This window comes from Halichondria panicea, chromosome 7 (genome assembly GCF_963675165.1).
Source record: "Halichondria panicea chromosome 7, odHalPani1.1, whole genome shotgun sequence".
Taxonomy (NCBI): Eukaryota; Metazoa; Porifera; class Demospongiae; order Suberitida; family Halichondriidae; genus Halichondria; species Halichondria panicea.
This window is the reverse complement of record NC_087383.1, coordinates 3093193-3112880: the sequence shown is the minus strand read 5'-3', so window position 1 is coordinate 3112880 and position 19688 is coordinate 3093193. Positions and strand designations below refer to the sequence as shown.

General features: G+C 44.5%; 3 protein-coding genes across 3 annotated transcripts; 2 read left to right on the top strand and 1 right to left on the bottom strand.

Annotated features, from left to right (window-relative positions):
• Positions 1-201: 201 nt before the first annotated feature.
• On the bottom strand, positions 202-2862 carry LOC135338702 (mitochondrial outer membrane protein SLC25A46-like). Its single transcript, XM_064534754.1, has 9 exons — positions 2724-2862; positions 2449-2635; positions 2355-2397; positions 2145-2286; positions 1649-1782; positions 1444-1515; positions 1323-1379; positions 1183-1240; positions 202-910 (listed from the first exon to the last, which is right to left on the bottom strand). Exons 1-9 carry the CDS (start codon positions 2766-2768, stop codon positions 371-373), a joined length of 1278 nt encoding a protein of 425 aa, XP_064390824.1. The 5' UTR covers positions 2769-2862; the 3' UTR covers positions 202-370.
• Positions 2863-2958: 96 nt separating this feature from the next.
• LOC135338703 (RAB6A-GEF complex partner protein 2-like) lies at positions 2959-5688 on the top strand. The gene is made up of 7 exons (XM_064534756.1): positions 2959-3187; positions 3247-3330; positions 3435-3584; positions 3845-3979; positions 4338-4465; positions 4836-5016; positions 5376-5688. The coding sequence occupies exons 1-7, from the start codon at positions 2959-2961 to the stop codon at positions 5609-5611; spliced, it is 1143 nt and encodes a 380-aa protein (XP_064390826.1). The 3' UTR covers positions 5612-5688.
• A 44-nt stretch (positions 5689-5732) lies between these two features.
• LOC135338701 (laminin-like protein epi-1) lies at positions 5733-17786 on the top strand. Its single transcript, XM_064534753.1, has 30 exons — positions 5733-6068; positions 6328-6552; positions 6822-6878; positions 6993-7570; positions 7721-7782; positions 7882-8043; positions 8132-8268; positions 8373-8582; positions 8730-9020; positions 9130-9251; positions 9311-9698; positions 9826-10006; positions 10105-10508; positions 10795-11663; positions 11845-12349; positions 12493-12693; positions 12782-13077; positions 13242-13505; positions 13636-14203; positions 14346-14474; positions 14644-14762; positions 14988-15146; positions 15327-15530; positions 15654-15849; positions 16151-16324; positions 16605-16669; positions 16726-16814; positions 16875-17008; positions 17132-17357; positions 17487-17786. Exons 1-30 carry the CDS (start codon positions 5790-5792, stop codon positions 17639-17641), a joined length of 7449 nt encoding a protein of 2482 aa, XP_064390823.1. The 5' UTR covers positions 5733-5789; the 3' UTR covers positions 17642-17786.
• The last annotated feature ends 1902 nt before the right edge of the window (positions 17787-19688 follow it).

Genomic DNA, 19688 nt, shown 5'->3' with positions numbered 1-19688 from the left:
AAATCCACGAATTAAAATCCAAGAAAACATGACTAGAAGCCTATAGAAACTCTTACTTGCACTTCATTGATCCTTGTGCAGCTGTAGCAGTCTACACACACACATACACACAGACACACACACAAACACACTACCGTATACCTCGCTTGCGCATGCGCACCGAGGCATAATTATAGATCTAGTATGCATGATTAAGACAAACATCATGGCTATATACAAATAAACTTTTGTGCAAAACATGTAGCCGAAAGGCATGCATAACGATTTGACAATAAGCACAGTACAATAAATAATCTAAGATTTAATTGACTGATCGAACAAATTTTAACAGCACAGGTACATAAATACAGAATCGGTACATTACACAAAATCATTTACGATTAGTGTTCTTAGATCTGTTCATAGCAAAGACCACCACCCTCCAAAGCAGCACCAATAGAGCGCCGTGGACTGCGTATCGTAGCAACAGAGACGAGAACCCCTTGTAGAACCCCCACAGGCCTTCTGCATTCCAAACTTCTCGTATACAATCTAATACACCACTGTAGTAGGTCGATATAAACATGACGTCTGAACCAGTCTGTACATTATCGACCAATCCTGGCATGCCTTGACAGTACAATCGAACAAGGATCGTTTCCAGGGGATACAGAAACGTTTCAGTCACAAACGAGGATACGTAAGAGTTCCATAGGTAATTCATAGCGACTGTGATGGCATCGTTGGCTGGTCGTTGGTGTCTTGTGATGAGTGAGGCTGTGAGATGTGTGAGGGCGTCTGTTGTGACCTCGTGGAGGAGTGAGGGTGGGAGGAGGTGAAGGTAGGGGATACGACGATATTGATCCATGGTGTGGAATGGGCGTTCAAGCATGAACTGAGACTGGGTATGGAGCACTCCTCCAGCTGTGTTCTGTACGAGTGTGGGTGAAGATTTAGTAAAGAAACCTCTGCACAGCTACATGTGTACATAGCTTTAATTTACACCACTTACTGTCAAATTAATACATAATTACAATACATTGGTATACGTTGTCGAACCATACGTATATGTACGTATGTCAGAGTTGAATTGAGGGGGGAGGTAATGGGGATAACCCCCCCAGGATCTGGCAGATTCATTAATAAGCAGTTGTACTGCGGCCCTGTTAATGCATTTCATGTAGAAAGCTACTCTGCACTTACTCGAACCATCTCAGACACGACATAGGACACCAGTGGGAGGAGAGAGGCCTGGAGCAACCTGCACGCACACGGGGGACACACAATCAATGTACATGTATCTGTAGGTGTGTACAACTATAACATGTACTGTACTCACTCACCCCTTCACAAAGATGTAAGCAACAGCTTGTTTAGGTAACGACTTCGCAGAGATTACCCTGCGGAGGAATGAAAACCATCAATACTGAGCCACACAATGTACTATTTTACAAGCCAACATACTCTTGACTTGAGTCTGCCTGGGTTGTGGCTGTAAAGTAAATCCTGAACGGAAACACTAAGAATCCAATAAACCTGGGAGGGTGGGGAGGACCGATTTGTATTAGAGTACACATGCATAGTCACATGCATAGTCACATGTTAATACCAAGGGCACTACAAAGATTTGACTTGGTCTTAGGACTCAATAAATAACACAAATACTAACCAGATGGGTGATAGTAGGATGGCCTTAAAGACATTTTTACTGGCTGCAATGTGGACGAGGATAGCCTCAATCAGTGGCTTCACCAGGACAAGTTGAATACTGCTCCTCCAGCCTCTCCACAGAGCATGGACACCCTGTATAACAAGTACCCTGTCACTTACTTACATGTAGTATGCGCCAGTAATTTGGTAAGAATCATTAGCAGATCGAGGTACTCAGGTACTTAAATGTATGATTGGGCATGTTCACATACATGCATGCATACATGTATTGTAACATACCAGGCTGCCTTAGTCCATTTCTACATGTAATGTAAATGGCAGTGTATAGTTCTAATGACTTGTCACAGGCAACGGGCCAAAAAATCCACTTTTTACTTAGAAATTGGTTGACAAGTTCTAAACACAATGAGTTACTTAAAACACCTTAGGTACTGTCGAAGCCACATATGAAAGGATAAAACATTCTAGCTATCCATCCTGTACACACGACTCACCTGTGATTGTGCAATACGGTAGAGGACAGCTGTGGTGCTGAGCGGAGCCAGTAGACTGGGACGGACCGAGTTGTACGGGTACACTTGACACTGCCGACTAAACGCAATGTACGGGTAGCCCAGACAGTGGACCACGCCCACTCTGCAGGGGGTAAGCATACGCAAACAGTGAGTATATAAAGTAGTATATAAATAGTATTGTGTTCTCACCGTGAGACAGTCATCACAAAACGCCCAAACCGATCCATTGAACCTACAGGAGGTAATGCACACAACCGTTTATATAATGGTGATATTAAGTTACCAAAAATGTTCTCCATGGGGGAGGTTGTGGGTGTGGCCTCGGGAGGGGGTCCAGCCGGTTGTGACCCTTGTGAGGGTGTGTATGTTGTGACACTGTGAGGAGTGGACGTTGTGACAGTGTGGGGGGCGGAGAGGGGAGGGAAGGGAGGTGGGAACTGTATGGCATCCACCCCTGTCCCCTTCAGGCCCTACAGTACAGACATGAAGCAATGTCATTCTGAATATACTAATCTGGACAATCCTCAGAAGCAAAATATCATCAATGGATATACTCACTGTGATATCCCTATCCCTATAGTCACCGTATCCAAAGCTGGACATGCTGTAAGCGCTTATAGTAGAGTCTAGATAGGATTAGAGTACATAGACAAAAGTTGCTGAAACACTGATATTCTAATTAGAGATCATTACCAATTTAAGTGGAGTGGGCATTTATTAGAATATTAAAGAATTTATCCTAGCTGCTTGTAGAGCTACATTTGGGTGACTGATTCACGGTATCCTCTTCAGTATGACTCTCCAAGTATCAGCAGATCTCCATTCTCCAGTATGTTTGGCAAGCCAGAGGGTGTTTTGTAGCATCACCTTCACTAACCGTGGTGTAACCGAGGAGACACTAGCCTGGGCTGGAGCTCAGGTCCATTGTCAGGCTGTCTTCAGAGAAGAGATAATCAAAATGGACTCCTCCCTCCTGCTACCCATCTCCCCAAACACTGGCACCACCTTCATACCAAACAGAGGTGACCACCCTTTACCCACTATGTGAAACTAAATGTATCGATGTATGTACTTTTATTAGGGGAGAAAGGACACACCCTCTTGTCTACCGAGTCCACCGTGCTATTTTGTGGTCTCATCTTAAAACCAGGAGAGTCGAAAAACGGTGACTGCTATTATGTTCTCACACCACACCCACCCACACCACACCCACCCACACCACACCCACCCACACCACACCTACCTTTGATGCTCCCTCACCCCCCACAGTGCTATATAGCGAGCAGATACCAGGAGGGGGACCCCCTACGTGGAGCGGACGACTGGTCAAGTACAGTTACAAGCTGGCGATTGGTGCACAGAGACCAGGGTCACAGACCCAGATATTCAGGATTCCTTTCAGAGTGATGATCATTCCCGGTGAGCATATTGAGTGCACATGTTGAGTACTTTAATATGAAAGGTGAACTACAGTGGAACCTTCTTTATAACAAAGACCAGAGTTTTCGCCACTATGCATACATGTACATTTGTAGGTGCATGGCTTTCGTTTTGGGCGTTACACATACTGTTCATTTTGAAGACGTGGGTGCCAGGCCTTTATATTTATATATGAGGTGCTCTAACTACAAGTAGTTGAATCTGTAATTCAGTAATTTGACTTATTGTTTTCTTGTCAGAGTATCTGTACAGTTCGTATGTGATGCCGTCCCCCAAGGAGAGCAATCCGTTCCTGGTCTCAGAGAAGAAGGAGGATCCAACTCTGGACATTGCACTGCAAGCTTTGGCCATTGAGACATCCAGGAGAACAGCTAGTGAGTCAGTACCCTCTGTCTGTGCAACCATGTTAGTGTAATTACATGTACATGTGTAGGTCTACACACATAAAATGTGAAGCTGTGCTTAGATCAGTAAACGTACCCCTTTAAGACTTCAGAGCTGGCTATTATATAGATATGGTTTTTTTGTAGGGGTTGCTATAAGTACATAAACCGTTCATTTGGAACCTGGGTACATACCTGGCCTTTATTTTCTTAAGTGGCGGCCATTGAATTTTTCAGTGGTGGCCAGTTTCCACTGTAGGAGCAGATGCAGAAATAACACTTCTATGTACAGTACTCTAATGTGTGGCTTGCATGTGTATATAATACGTCATGTATTATGTTGCTCCAGTGAACTACACTTTGAAGAACACACACGGATTGGTTGGGAAGGTGTCTCTGTTCAAGCCCTCCTATAAGCTGGGGGAGGATATCGTGGGGTTACTGGACCTGGGTGGAGCCACTATCGCTTGTCTACAGGTATCAGCAGTTATCTAATACTTAATATAGTGAACATTATCCACTTTCGATGCCCTTGTTGATCACCAGTTCATTGCCTCTGGGTAGCAAACTCTAATCTCTTTGTACTGTGCACTGTACACTTAACTTCCGAGATGACCACTGCAGGCTAACGTAGTTCAGAGAGCATAATTTTATAGTAACCAAGTTCATGTACACTCAATAGTAAAGAGCATGCAATATCTCAAGCGCCATTTTCAGGGGGTTTGTTTACCTGTGCTTCACTGACATTTTGTATTTTTGGTGCATCTACCGTACCCGCCGCATGCACACGCACATTCACACACATACACATTCACACACACACACATTCACACACACACACACACAGCTGTCAGTGAGTCTACAGTGCATAGAGGAGGTCCCCAGTGAAGTTCTCCAGACTTCTGCCCCCCAGGGTTGTGTGAGCTCCACCCACTCTCGTCACAGCGAGGCCTGTCACAACACTCTCCAGTCACAGTTTGCACTTCCCATCCCACTCAGCGTTACACAGTCCTTCAAGAGCAGTACAGGTACAGTACATTCGGTAGAGATCACTAACATTTTTCTCACCGTATCTGTTAGTGTTTGATAGGTGTACTCACAGCATCATCTATAAGAGTTTAACTATACATTTATAGAGTTTGTAAATGCTCAGCTAATCTTGTTAGTGCACAACCATAAATATAAATGACATTGTGTATAATTGTGTACTACAGAAGTGCAGTGGCGTGCGTATAAACCAGGAGGGGCTGGAACCCATTACTTTGCAGTAACTATAGCATTAAATCTCTAATTAGTATAGTTCTTCTGTTATTACCGGAGTCCCTTTATACTTATCAAATCATTTTCCTAGACTACAAACACTACGATCTCTTGCCTCCACTTGTAGTAACTGTTCGGTGGCAACTACACTTTGAGTTTGTGCTCGGTCGCAAGCTTCCCAATGAACTACTGCTGGATACACCCACCATCTCACTCGCTGGGTCCAAGGCCGTCTTGTGGAAGGGGGTGGAGCAAGTTCCCATAGATACAATGACATGGGACCTCCCGGTGACTGTTTTACCCACTCTACCTGACCAAGCAGAACCTCTAGCCGGACCACAGCTACAAACTATGACTTTATGATAATATGCATCCATAATTTCTTTCAATGTTACTGTTGTATGTTTTTATAATCAATAATAAGGTGATGAATAATGAAATGAAGTATAATAATACTGAGCATGCCCAACAGTTCATATTTTGTGGGTGGTCAAAATATCAATGAATTTCTACTAAAGCTAAAGTAGTTTTTCTGTTCAAAATGAGAAGCCTCTGTGTTCTATTTGTCGTTGGCCTCCTAGTGCAGCTGCATATGACCTCAGCTGGTTTCAAAGGAGGTCCTGATCTGACAAGGTTCTTCTCCCTGGAGGCCAGCTCAACTTGTGGAGACACGCCCCCCTCTGGCAGTGGTGATTTGGGGATTGTGAGCTGTCTTCCTGGAGAGCGCAACGCTTCTTTTGTGCTAGATGACGACTTGGAGAGCTGGTGGCAGTCTGAGGACGGAGAGAGCCCTGTGGAGCTGACCTTCTCCCTGCAAAATGTGAGTGTGTGCATAAAAAGGGGGTGGGGCTCATTTTTGGTCTATGTAGCTGCACAAACCCAGCTAAGTCTAGTGACCTCTTCACCTGGAGGTTTATATCACTTATAGCTAGCTAGAGACTAGACGTACCTAAAAATAATATGCCAGGGTGTACTGTGCTTATAGAGATGTGTGAGTTGATTAAATAAATCGAGAATGTACATGTAGATTGAATATATAATTTAGTAACTCTCTTCCACACACACACTGACCTGAATAGCGTTCCCTCTTTCTGGAGCTATCCAGTTTGCGTCTAAGCTTCCGAGACTTTCTCCCTCTCTCATTGAGTGTGGAGATACGTCCTCTCTCCGGTCAAGAGTTCACCTCCCTCAAGCAATACACCTCTGACGGGTCATGTGATCTCACCACCCCCTGTACCAACCTCTCCAGCATTGTTGTTGAGAGCAGTGCTGATCTGATAACACTCCTCGTTCCTCTCTATGAGGTGAGTTGTCCGCTGCTTTGTCAGTGTATTTGTGAACACACGGAATATAGATCTAGATCACAATTTAGCTTTTTCGATTTGATCTGTGGTTCTGTGGTCTTATTTGCCAAACATATTAAAATTGAGTACACTCTTTGATGTAAATTGGGTCACCAGAATAAGGGTTTTGTACATACAAGTGAAGGTATTAGCACAACTATATAGGGCCCTAATGGTATCAATCTCAGCAATCCCCACCCATACACTGCATGTACGTATTTCTTCTATAGACTGTTGACGCGGTGAGATTAGTGCTTGAAGGATTCCAACCTGATCTCCCCTTTGAAGTAAGTCAATTGATGTCTTCTGTGTGACCTGTACTGCTATAATATACATGAAGGAGTCTATACATGCATGTACGCACCGTATACCAATTGAAACACACGCACATACATGTACAGAGCCAGCACTACTCCTTGGCCGCAGCTGTAATCTCTGCAAACATAGCCTCGGGCTATTTCGTTCGTTCACTTCACTATATACAAGCCCTTGGCAGCGATGGAGTAATCACACCCACTGGGGAGCGTGTCCCTATTGGTACCGACCAAACTCTATTCCCCGGCTCTCGAGGCTACGCCATGTTAGAGTTTTCCGATGAGGAACTGGCCATGGTGCAGTTTGTGTTCCCTTCAATACCCATGGCTGGTCGATACAGACTTGTGTTCCGTTACAATCAACTCGGAGTTAGTAGGCGACCTACAGTTATGATAATGCAAGGAGGAATGGCTGTCACTGCTCGTGTGTCTCTACACACCAACTGTGAAGCTCCATGCTACTCGACAGTGGTTGAGAGTGCAAATATCAATCAGGATGCCATTTTTGATCTGGCTGAAGGGCAACTCACGGTCACTGTTAGTTTAGAGGCTATCAATGTGCTTATTGACTCACTCATTGCTATACCCGAGGAGTTCTATGCTGCTGAAATACCAGGGGGAGAGCAGTTCTCCCAAGAGTGTGATGTTACCACTGGGATAGTTAGGTAGGTGTACAGTATCGTAATTATGCTTCGTTGCGCCTGCATGCAGAGGTATAATTTTACCGTTTTCATTGTTGCAAACTGGTAACTATAATTATGTAGAAATTCTTGTTCGCGTATATGCATGGTCATGACTCTCTTTATCTGTTGCAGCTCTCTCCTCTGTGTCCAAGGTGCTATGCAGCTGTCACTAGATCGCTATGGAGAAACCTATTGTAAGAAGTAGACATGTAGAATATACTTCATTTGCATTATTATGTTTGCACTGACTAACATACGACTAAACACTCTTTATGTCACTCTTTCTTCATCAGCCTGTGAGTGTGGAGGTGTGGGTGCCGATAGGAACATGTCATGTGACTCGTATGGTGGACAGTGCTCATGCTCTGAACCAGCTGAGGGGTTGGACAGCTATATTGGCCGTCAATGTGACCTTTGCCCTTTCTATTCGTACCAAACACCAGACGGATGTACAGGTGCGTATACATGTGTACATAATTATATCGTGGGCTTATACTTACTGATGTATGTACAAGTAATATAATCCGTTATATAAACATGCAGAGTGTGAATGTCCTGATCTGCTGGACATGTGTGACGTCATGACAGGACAGTGCTCCAGCTGCCCCCCATTAGTTATTGGAAGGTCATGCGACTCTTGCATTGACAACAGTTTTGGAGATCCCACTGTTGGATGTGAGGTAATACCGTATGTGCAGTACCTTGTAATTAACTCGGCAAGCTCTTGTTTGAACTACTGCATGTTAGTATTACAATTATACTGAGTTCTATTCTCCCAATGCAGCCTTGCCAGTGTGATTTAATTGGCTCCGTGTCGTCATGTGACCAAACCAACGGTAGCTGTACCTGTAAGACTGGAGTTGCAGGACTGACATGTGATCGCTGTGATGAAGGTTACTACAGACTCTCGTCTGTGGGCTGTGAGGCCTGTGGGTGTGATGGTGTGGGGAGTGTAGGAGTGGCGTGTGAGCTGTCTGGACAATGTACTTGCAAGGTAAGTGTTACAATGCAACATCTGTACCCGTGCAGTGCAGTCCTAAATGTACATACTGTAAATTCAAGTATAGCAATCTTTGAACATGTACATTATACTAGTATATGGAAGATTGACTTTCATTTATTCTCCTCCTCCCTCTTCTAGCCGGGAGTGGGTGGAGTCAAGTGCTCCCAATGTCTCCCTGGCTACTTTGCATTCTCCGACAACGGCTGTACATTATGCAACTGTTCGGGCCGATCCTCCAACTGCACCCTCCACCCTGACGCTGGCCTCGGTTCTCCGCGGGAGGTCTGTAGTTGCCCCCACCCCTATACAGGGGCGTCATGTGAAGAGTGTGTGGGCGGGTTCTTCGTCTCGAGCCTGAGTGGGGAGTGTGAGGCATGTGAGTGCAACGGTCGAGCGGAACTGTGTGCAGCTGGCACTGGAGTGTGCTTGGTGAGTGTGTGTGAGGGGTGGTGGTGTTAATTGTACTGGAGTGTGTTTGGTGAGTGTGTGTGAGGGGTGGTGGTGTTAATTGTACTGTAATTATATACCTCTCGCGTAGGATTGTGAGGCTAACACTACTGGATCGAGCTGTGAGCAATGTCTGGAGGGTTTCTATGACAACGAGCCTGGACCTGATTGCAACTGTGTTGATTGTCCTTGTGATTCCATCACCGTGTTTAAGTGCGTACGATTTATCAATGTTGATTCTTACATGTATCATTTCTCTTTAACCTCTTCAGTTCCTCGTGTGTTGTGAGTTCTTCTGGAGAACCGTCTTGCCATTGTTTACCTGGCCACATTGGATCTCTGTGCGACACCTGTGAGGATGGTTACTATGGCGACCCGCCATCCTTCCGATGTACATCATGTGACTGCAATGGGAACATAGATCCTGATACTCCAATGTCATGTGATCGTGATACGGGGGTGTGTCTGCTGTGCGTTAATAACAGTACAGGGGATGAGTGTCAGTTTTGTGATGTTGGATTTTTCGGCGATGCTACTGTTCAAAATTGTCAGTCTTGTAGTTGTTTGGAGGCTGGCTCTGATAGTTCACTTTGTAATGCCACCACTGGACAGTGTTCGTGTTTGGAAGGGGTGGGTGGACAGTCATGTGACCAATGTCAGGTACGTTGAATGAGTTCTATTTTCTATCATTATGACAATGTACATGTATATATCTAGATCTCTTAGTCTACTATCTCTTTGTGTCATGCACTTGTGCGGCATACACAACTATTTTTGTTATTTACAGGATGGCTTTTGGAACTTTACGGCTAGTGCTGGGTGTGAGCTGTGTACTTGTGGGGAGGGCAGTACAAGTGAGGTGTGTGATGTTGTGACTGGCGTGTGCCCGTGTAGGCTGGGGGTGGGTGGAGACGAGTGTTCCAGCTGCCTCACCGGATATTACAACTTTACTGCCCAAGGCTGTACAGGTGAATTTAATGGAAAATTGAGAGCTTATTATTATACGTAGCTCCATTTGAACTTACACTCAAAGCTACATGAATATTAATTTATTTTTCGTCTACAGACTGCAGTTGTGGAGTGGGATCAGTCAACGCTAGCTGTTCATCCGAGGGGGGTTGCTATTGCCAACCAGGGGTCACAGGGACCAAGTGTGATGAGTGTGCCCCCTTCCACACGGACCTTTCGTCCGATGGGTGTGAACCTTGTGGGGAGTGTGAGCAGAGCTTGAAGGACGACCTGCAAACAGCCGTACAAGAAATAGAACAAGCTGAGGGGAACCTGGACATTTTCGAGGCACTATATCGAGCAGACATTGAGGGATGGAGTGTTATTAATGCCTCTGTTGAGGTACTGATTGAGGGGATCGCTAGTAACACTCAGCGGTTAGACAATTTTGAAGATCGATTTGATGACCTGGAAGCGGCCAGTGCAGCAGTTAACATGAGGGAAGAAGATATACTAGCAGCGGTGAGTGAATGTGTACATGTACGCATGAGCGGGTGAACTGTACGTAGGTTGTACCTGTAGTGACTCAGGTTTACTCTTTAAAATACAGCCAAGTTCAACGTCTCCAACTATAGCATGTGTTTAGACATGGCCACATCTTTATTACAACCATAATAATCTATGCCGCAAGGGTGACTGCTTTAACTGCACACTATAATTATTTCCATTCTGAGTCTGAGTGGGTGTACTGTAACGTGTATGTACATGTACATATACACGAAACTTTATTGTATAATTATGTGTACAGATTGCTGCCACCCTGGAGAGAGTCACCAATCTTCTACCCTATGCCGAGAGTGTGAGCGCACACATACAGAACGTTTACAATACCATGCAAGACGTCCTCATTGACATTGGACTCATCAATTCAATGCTACGTTCCTCCTTAGTGATCATTGAACAAAAGGCTATTGCCGCGGAAATGATATCGAATGACATCATCAATCTCACGGCAACCCCCTACAGAGATGATTATAGTACTGAGGTGATCAGAACGACGACCTTATTGACACAAGTTCAGCAAATTACAGGACAACTCGCTATCTATCTCGAGTATGGAAGGAATCAGCTTTCACAGGCAACAAATATTTCATCGAAGTACGAGAGGATTGGAGAGCATAGCAACGAACTAACCAATCAGATTGTCAGCTTACAGAATAATTTGAGTGCTGTTATGGACTCAGTTAATACTATAGCAGCTAGCCTGCAACAGATTACTTCCGATGTTGCCACGGTGAATTATGTTATTGCTTTTGCCAATAGTACACTACAGAATGCCGACTTATTACTAAACGACTTGCAAATCTCACTAATGGTTATACGAAACCATATTGAGGAGTTGGGAGAAACAATCGGAGAAGAGGGAACAAATAACTATTTTAGCGGCAGTGGTTCTGGTTTTGGATCCGGTTTTATGTCTGGAATGGGATCTGAGAATGAACAAGTAGAACCTTCCATACCACCGGATTCCGAGCCCTTGACAGTACGAATGGGTGTGGCTTTGCTGGGAGAGCGGGTGGGTAGTCTCACGCGAGAGGTGGATGAGTGTGAAGAGGTGTTACTGTTGGCTGAAGATCATGTGACTTCCCTTCAACGGGCAGCTCAGGAGATAAACAAGTGAGTTCTAATGAGTTCAGTAATTAATATGACGTATGCATATATTAGGTATTGAGTACTGCCGCACTGACAGAACAAGTATTACGTATCTTGTGTGTCTAATTCTTTAAATTACACACTTGCATGCACTTAGTATCTATAATTATACCTATAGCATGCCATAATTTTATTTTCCATACAGTACTCTGTCTCCAAGCCTCTCTGCCGGCAATTCTGCTGTATCAGCAATCATAAATTACATGGACACGATAGCGCTCATCCAGCAAGCTGCCAACATCACTACCATCACCACCGCCACTCTAGAACAGGTTCAGGCCACTCTTAGTAACCTTGATAATCAAAGCTTTGAAGAAGAGGCAGCTAATCAACTTGTCACAGCCGAGGCACAGCTGGCAGAGGCACAGTCGTTAGTGGAAACCGTTTCAAACCTCACACAAGCTTTTGACAATGCTACGACTTTAGTCGAAATGGATACCAATGAAACGTCTCGTGTGGCGTTGGATGTCATTACACTGCGACAGAGAGTGAATGATTTGTCAACAGCGGTAATGTTTATCAACGACACTAGCTCCCTGTCTCGGGACATTGCAGAGGTGGAGGCTATGCAGGCTGGTCTAGTTGAGAGGGTACCTCCACTCCTGGCTGATATTGCTGTCTCAACAGCTCTGGTAGAGGACGCTCAAATTGTGAGTTGGCTACAGCTATATATACTTTAATAACATAGCTGGCGCTGATAGATAGAATAGTGAAGTCTCTTGTACTTGTCTAGCTCATATAATTATTATATATATATATCATTTTCCTTCCACACACATACACGTACATGCAGCTTGTATCTCAGACCAACGAGCTCATAACTTCAACGAATGCCTCCATTTTGAGTACCAGTGAGCATGTGCGAGCATCCGCCGACCTACTCACTGCAACACAGGCTCAGGCCGACAGCAACTCACAGCTACTAGTGTCAATATCATCAACTGTAGATTCTATCAACAGTCAACTTGCCATCGCCATGGAGGCAGCAGCTTCGGTGAGTTTATTGCGTTGATATAAATAATTTTCGTGCAGTGGAATCTCTGTCTGCAATAGCATGATCAGCCATGCATTATCCCCCATAGATTGACGTAGCGTTGAGATTCAACGGCAACATGAGACGTACCTATCCGGCACCTCCCACTACTAACACCACCACCACCATTTCTCTGGCTTTCAGACCAGCACAGGTCGAGTATGGAACTCTGTTCTATACCAGTTCCGGAACTGAGTCGTCTGACATGGAAATCGGACCTGACCAGGGCTTTTCACTCCGACTGTTCAATGGTAGTGTACAATTTGGATACGATGGAGTGAGTGTGGTCTCTACGGAAGAGGGGGTGGTGAGAGTGGACCAGTGGTACCAGCTGTATGCATCAAGGTTGGTGTTACTACTTGTACAGCTCATAACTTTATATGGATTGCCCAATGTTCTTTATATATATACATTTTGCACTGTAAATTTCGATAGCCTTAGACTTGGTTAGCTAGTTAATCGGTTCAAATCTTATTCTTATATGATTGTTGTTAAATTTTTAATTATAGGGACTTGGACTCAGTCTATCTCTCAGTGGCTCCGTTGCAAGGGGGAGTCCCTACCTACTCAGTTTCCACAGTAACTACGTCTCTCTCCATGCCCACTGCTGCTAATATTATCGTCCTGGGAGGTGGTGCAGAGGATATGGGACTAGTGGTTCCCAACAATGATGGTTACCTTGGATGCATTGATCGGGTGGTGGTCAATAACGAGAGGCTGGCTTTGTTACTACCCAACGAGAGGAGCCCCATTGTCACCGTCTGTGGACCAAGGTATACATACACGAAGCTTTGATATAATAATTATATCAGTATCACATTCAGTCTATAAGTGTACTTGCAGTCACATGCATAGAGTGTGTGTTTGTACTCACATATACACTCACATGCACTCACACTGTAGGCCTCCAGCAGATCTGCCGAGGGCATTCGAGACTGGGGTGTGGCTTCAAGGTGCCGGCAGCTTCCTGGCTCTAAACTCTGCCCGTCTGAGCATTGAGGGAGGTGTTAGTGTCTCTCTTTCATTCCGTACCCTCACACCCTCGGGCACAATCCTCTATCTCACCAGTAGTGACCTTGTGGCATACGTCATTGTGTACGTTGACAATGGGTGGGTGTGGCTAGATTACAGTCAGACTGGATTGGACAGGACACGTATTCGAACCACCTCCACTTACACTGATGGGCAATGGTATGCTTTGAGTGTGCAGTTGAACCAACAAGGTGTTGTATTGACTGTGAACGGAACTGATGTTGTACAAGGTGGATCTCCGACTATCATGCCTAGGGCGTTCAACTCAACTAATCATCTCTTTATTGGAGGGGTTTCCCCACAAGTAGAGGAAGTAGTGGAGACCCTCAGGCCCTCTTTGTCGGGATGTGTGCGTGAAATCTCCATTGACGACCAGCTGCTTGACTTGCAACAGAACACAAACTCGTATCGCGTTTCACTGGGAGGATGTCCAGAACAAGTAAGTTACTTCACTGATGAATGCACATGTATTGCTGGATATTCTTGTCAACTTTTGTACAGTGTGTCAATTTTTCATTGTAGCTACAAGATTCATACGGTATGCATGCCAATAACTGTGCCCCCCCCCTTCATGCACACAGGTCTCACCAGGTGCTCGCTTCATGGGTGAGGCGTACGGACAGTTTGCCGTGGCTCAGCGAGTGGAGGGAGTGGCTATTGAATTCAGAACATCTCAACTAGCTGCTCTGCTCCTACAAGTCAACAGTCAGGTAATGCTATGTGCTTCACATTAAGCAACTATTATAATTATAGAGAGTTCATAGTGCTGTATCTGATCACTACCTTGAGTTGTAGTGTATAGCCTCAACTGCAGTATAATTATAGTACAATATCGCAGTGTAGCTCTTATTTATAGTGTATTGCATTGATTTCTTGCAGCCTCCATTATCGCTCAGTCTCTATCACACTCGAGTGAGGCTGGACTTTGGCTCCTACACTTTCGTGTCTGCAACCAACGGTCTCAACGACAATCGATGGCACACTATTGTCATAGCAAAGTGAGTATATGCTTGGCTTAATCTAAATGTAAACTACATTATATAATATAAATTATTGTGTATCTTAATTTGCATGATTAGAGCACGTTTTGCATGTATGTGCTATATATACAGTCCGAAAGTGTGCCATTGTCCAAAGCTACTTCTTTTCCATGCATGTACTACGAGTGCATGTGCAGTGCGAATATCTCCTGACATGCTTGAATCATTATTTACACTCTCCAGCTCAACACTGACTGTGGATGATGAGGTGTACTCCATAGACTCCCTGGTCTCAGGAAGACCCCCCACAGCCCTCCTGGTGGGAGGATCACCTGACCAGACCAGTTCCGTGGTGGGAGAGAGTTTGAGAGGATGTGTGAGAAACTTGCAATACAACGGAGGGTGAGGAATACTAACTTACTCCACCTACCATTCCTTAATAATTATACATGTACAATGAAACTTCTAATTTAAAACCATCATAACATTCTTCACCATTATATATGAGAGGTTTTCCACTCTAGATATAGCGCTCCTCGATCACTGTGAATGTGTTAATGATGGTTATAATCTGCTTTACAGGCTACTTGACTTCAACAATGCCGAGTCTCTAGTGGGTGTGTCCTTGTATGGTTGTCACCCACCCTCCCTCACAATCCCCACACCACCACCCCCTCCACCACTCTCACCCCCACCCTCCATACGCCCCAACGTCACCGCTGGCCTGGGGGGAGCCCCTGGGTCGTTCATCGCCGTCCGTCTATCACACGAGGAACTACTCATTGCGTGAGTCTTATAGTAACGGCTATACTTGTTTTTAGTTGAAAGTTAACAACTGATGTACTCTTTTCTCCACACAACTCTATGTTTCAGTGACCACCTCCCCTCCCCCCCCACACACACACACAGTCACTCTATTGTTCTGGAGTTCCGCACCAGTTCCTCGGATGCCGTCCTCCTCTACACTCAGGATGTGGTAGCTGTCTTTGCCGACTACCTCTCACTCGAGCTAAGGAGAGGGAGACTCTACTACTCCTATAATCTGGGCTCTGGGCGGGTGTTCATTACCTCTAACCACACCTACAATGACGGCCTACTGCATGTCGTGAGTGGATTAGTGTAGTATACTTTTGATCTTAAAATGTGACTAAGCCAAGAGTCAAGTTTGTTACACATGTATGTAGTCAGTCATGCGCACTCTTGCAGTACCGGAATTTTGCAATAGCTATGACAACAGCCACCCCAAGGCCAAATGTGATGTAAATTCCAGGTTCACGGAGCATGTACAAAACAAACCCTCAACAAAGGCCACTTTTGCATGTATAATGGCCAAACAAATTTGTATCCGTTCTACACTTTTACTACGTGCATGCAAGTCATTAATTGATGCTTCTCTGTCTATACAGGTTGAGATTCGACGATCTGCTCAGATGGGTGAGCTGATAGTTAACGGAGGGTCAGAGGTCATCTCAGACACTGCCCCTGGCTCATTTACACAACTCAACATTTACTCTGGACTCCTCTTCCTGGGCGGAGTCCCGTCCATACTGGAGCTGGCTCTCATCTGGCCAGGACAAGAGGTACGTCGCTAGTAGAGAGACTACACTTTCATTGCTACTGTCCTTGTGGTATTAATAATTATAATAAATCATCCAAGATAGCTATTGTATTGAAGTAGTCTGAAAAGAAAGCAACTAAAATATTCTCGCAAGTTTTATTTACAATAATATAGTGTACGTATAACGTAAGCGCATATAAGGTTATAGTGTGCAGTACATGTGTCTGTGGCCTTAGTTTTTGAGTACATTGCTTACAGTGTAATAGTGTACGCATGTCTACAAGTTTATGTCATTTGTACAGGAGCCGCTGAGTGCTCTTGCCTGTTTCCATGCTCTCTCCATCAACGGTGTGTACCAGGACCTCAGGTGAGCGTTCAATAATATCACATGCACACACACACAGCTACATTCTATCCCTGCAGTGTCCCCCATGCTGTGAATGGTGGTACAAGTTGCCTCGAGTCTTACAACAACGTTGCCACATTCAACGCTGACTCATACCTCCAATTATGTAAGTATTCTTTTTCATTGTTGGATTATACCAAATACTAATTGTGTTTTATCTCTGCAGTGGACAACTTTGATGGTGGAGTCAGCTTCTCGTTCTCGCTGCGTTTCCGTACCAGTTCTTGTTCCGGACTACTCCTCTACTCCCACAGCCTCCTGTTCCCAGACCACATCGCCCTCGAACTACTCAATGGAACAGTGAGTTCACATGCAATCATTTCAGCGTATATAATAGTGTGGGCGTAAATAAGTAGTCTACATGTATGTATAAGTCAAGAGTGAGAAAAATCGTAATTATTGCTTCTGTGTATGTATTTATAGGTGCGGTTTGTGTTTGACAATGGTCCCATGGAGACGGTGGTGGAGTACACACCTCCTAGCCCTGCCCACCTGTGTGATAACGAGTGGCATACCCTCCGTGCTGAGAAGGATGGTGTGAGAGGTGTGCTAAGTGTGGACGAGGGGGACCCTGTCTCCGCCCTCTCTCCTCACCCCAGCTTCAGGGCCGTCAACATCAACGACCCCCTCTATGTTGGGGGCGTGGCTGGTGAGGGCTCATTGCCACTACTCTCATTGTATAATGTTTTTTGCATAAAAAATTATAATCATACGCTATAATTATCTAATTATCTTACAATAGCTATTTAAACGTTGATGTGTCTCTTTCTTTCTGCAGCTACTGTTCGTAGACGTTTCACATCTCAAGCTCCCTCGTTCAAAGGTTGTATTGCAGACCTCTACCTGAGTCAAGGGGAGGAGGGTCCCAGGAGACTGCTGCTGGCTCAGGCAGTGAAGGGGAACAATGTGGACCATAACATTTGTAGCCTGTAATCTCAGACTGAAAACTTTGTATAAACTGTATAGCGGGTAATTTTCGAGGCTGTTGATTTTCGGGAGTAAAAATGTCCTTTGCATTGCATGCGTTCTAGTAAACGTACTACATTGAATTCCAAATTACACCATTATTTTATACTTATTGCTATAATTATACTATTGACCAAGTAGAAGAGTATTGGTAATTAATTTGGTTATGTAATGCAATGTTGTTTGCATGGGAGTCGATCTTTACCAAAATAATGCTGGTAATTAATATTTTCCCTTCTCTGAAGGCTAACTCTTCAATCTATGCTTCTAGTAAGAAGAAGTGCAGTCATAATTATATCTAAACATGGAGGAAAATTAAAGCTGCTCAAGAGGTGTCAAATCATGGACCCTGGTGTCATGGCTGAGCTGGAGTGAGAATTGAAACTGGCCAACAGCAAGGCAGATGTGAGTAGTTTTAAATTAGCATGTACACAAGCACACTGTTTCTGTGGTGCATTATATCAGACTAGTCTTACAGGTTGCAGTAGATTTGTTGTGTCATATCCGCGAGGTACCGGTTAAGCAGATGTTACATGTACGTGCCCATTCATATCTCTCACGCTAGAGGTTGGGGGTCACGTGACTGCGATTAGGTTTTAGGGGAGTACGAAGAGGGGCCCCTGTGATTAGCAGTATAAAGACCCTAATGTAGCCCCTCCCCCGTAATCGTTAATACACATCACGATGGAAAAGAGGTGGTTTTAGAGCTTAATCCCCATAAATTGGAGGGTGCGAGTTGAGCAGTTAATTTTTTTGTCGCTTTCTGACAGCAGTTGTACTTTAGCATGTGTATGATAGTGGCTACGCATGAGTGGGAGCCGTGCACGTGACCGTATCACATTTTCCTCGAGGCAAGGCCGCGGGTAGGATCCTCTCATTAACTACATTAAACATTCGTACACTGTTGCATTTACAATTGGTGGACTTAACAAAAGGACTTGTTGTAAATCGTGTCCTAACTACAGTAGAAATTTTATGATTAAGCTCTAAAACCTTAGTAACTTTCCATGATTGTATCTGTTGGTTAAGAGTTTATAGACACAAACAGTCCAATTAAGATCTTCTTATCAGAGAGTACCTGCATTTCATGTGACTCATCAATAGCAACTGAATACCATGGCCTACCATTGATGCTCACAACAAAAACCCCTTGCTAGTACATTGCTAAGATGGTGGTGGGCATTTCAAGCAAATCAGCGATATGGGCGTGAGATTATTCTCTAATACGTTTGATGGTCAAACGCTGTGAAAATAGATGCCATTTTCTTTATGCATGATGCAGCCAGTGTGTATGTGGAGGGTTGGGCAGGTTGTCTAGAGGAGCAGAAGTTCATTTGTAGATTGGTTAAAATGTTGTACACCAAGTGGTGTGTGGTGTTTTATTGGTGAGCATTTTTAGTTAGTTAGTTATGTGGTTAAATTTCATTGCCAGATTTTCAGTAGTTGAGTGTACATGCACGTCACTATTGTATGTCGAGTATTCTCCACCTGGCAGCAACTTATTGATGTTCCCCTGTCAGGTTGAGGAGAAGAGTGAGACCATTCAATGTCTAGAGGATGACCTGCTGAGGGAGTTGGAGGAGAAGCTGCTCGAGAGGTCTCAAATCATGGACCGGGGTGTCATGGCTGAGCTTGTGAGAGAATTGGAACTGGCCAACAGCAAGGCAGATGTGAGTTTAGCATGTACATGTATACACTCGGTGAATACTGTATAATTAATACATGTACAGTAGACTCTCGTTAATCCGGCCACCCTTGGGACAGTGCAACTTGGCCAGAAGAGTGCGGTAGTTTGCATTTCAGAAAATAGCCGCGGCTTAAAATCAACCTACCTCAAATATTAATGACTAATTTTGCGGTTTTGTCTCGAGGATAATAAATAAAGATAATGAATCATTTCCTAGCTCTCTATTACAATGTAATCCCACAGCTGTGTTTGCTCACAAAACGGTTTACCTTTTTTATAACTTTCATTGTAGTGTTCATGAGCATCCCGCTTCCTACCTCTCATTGT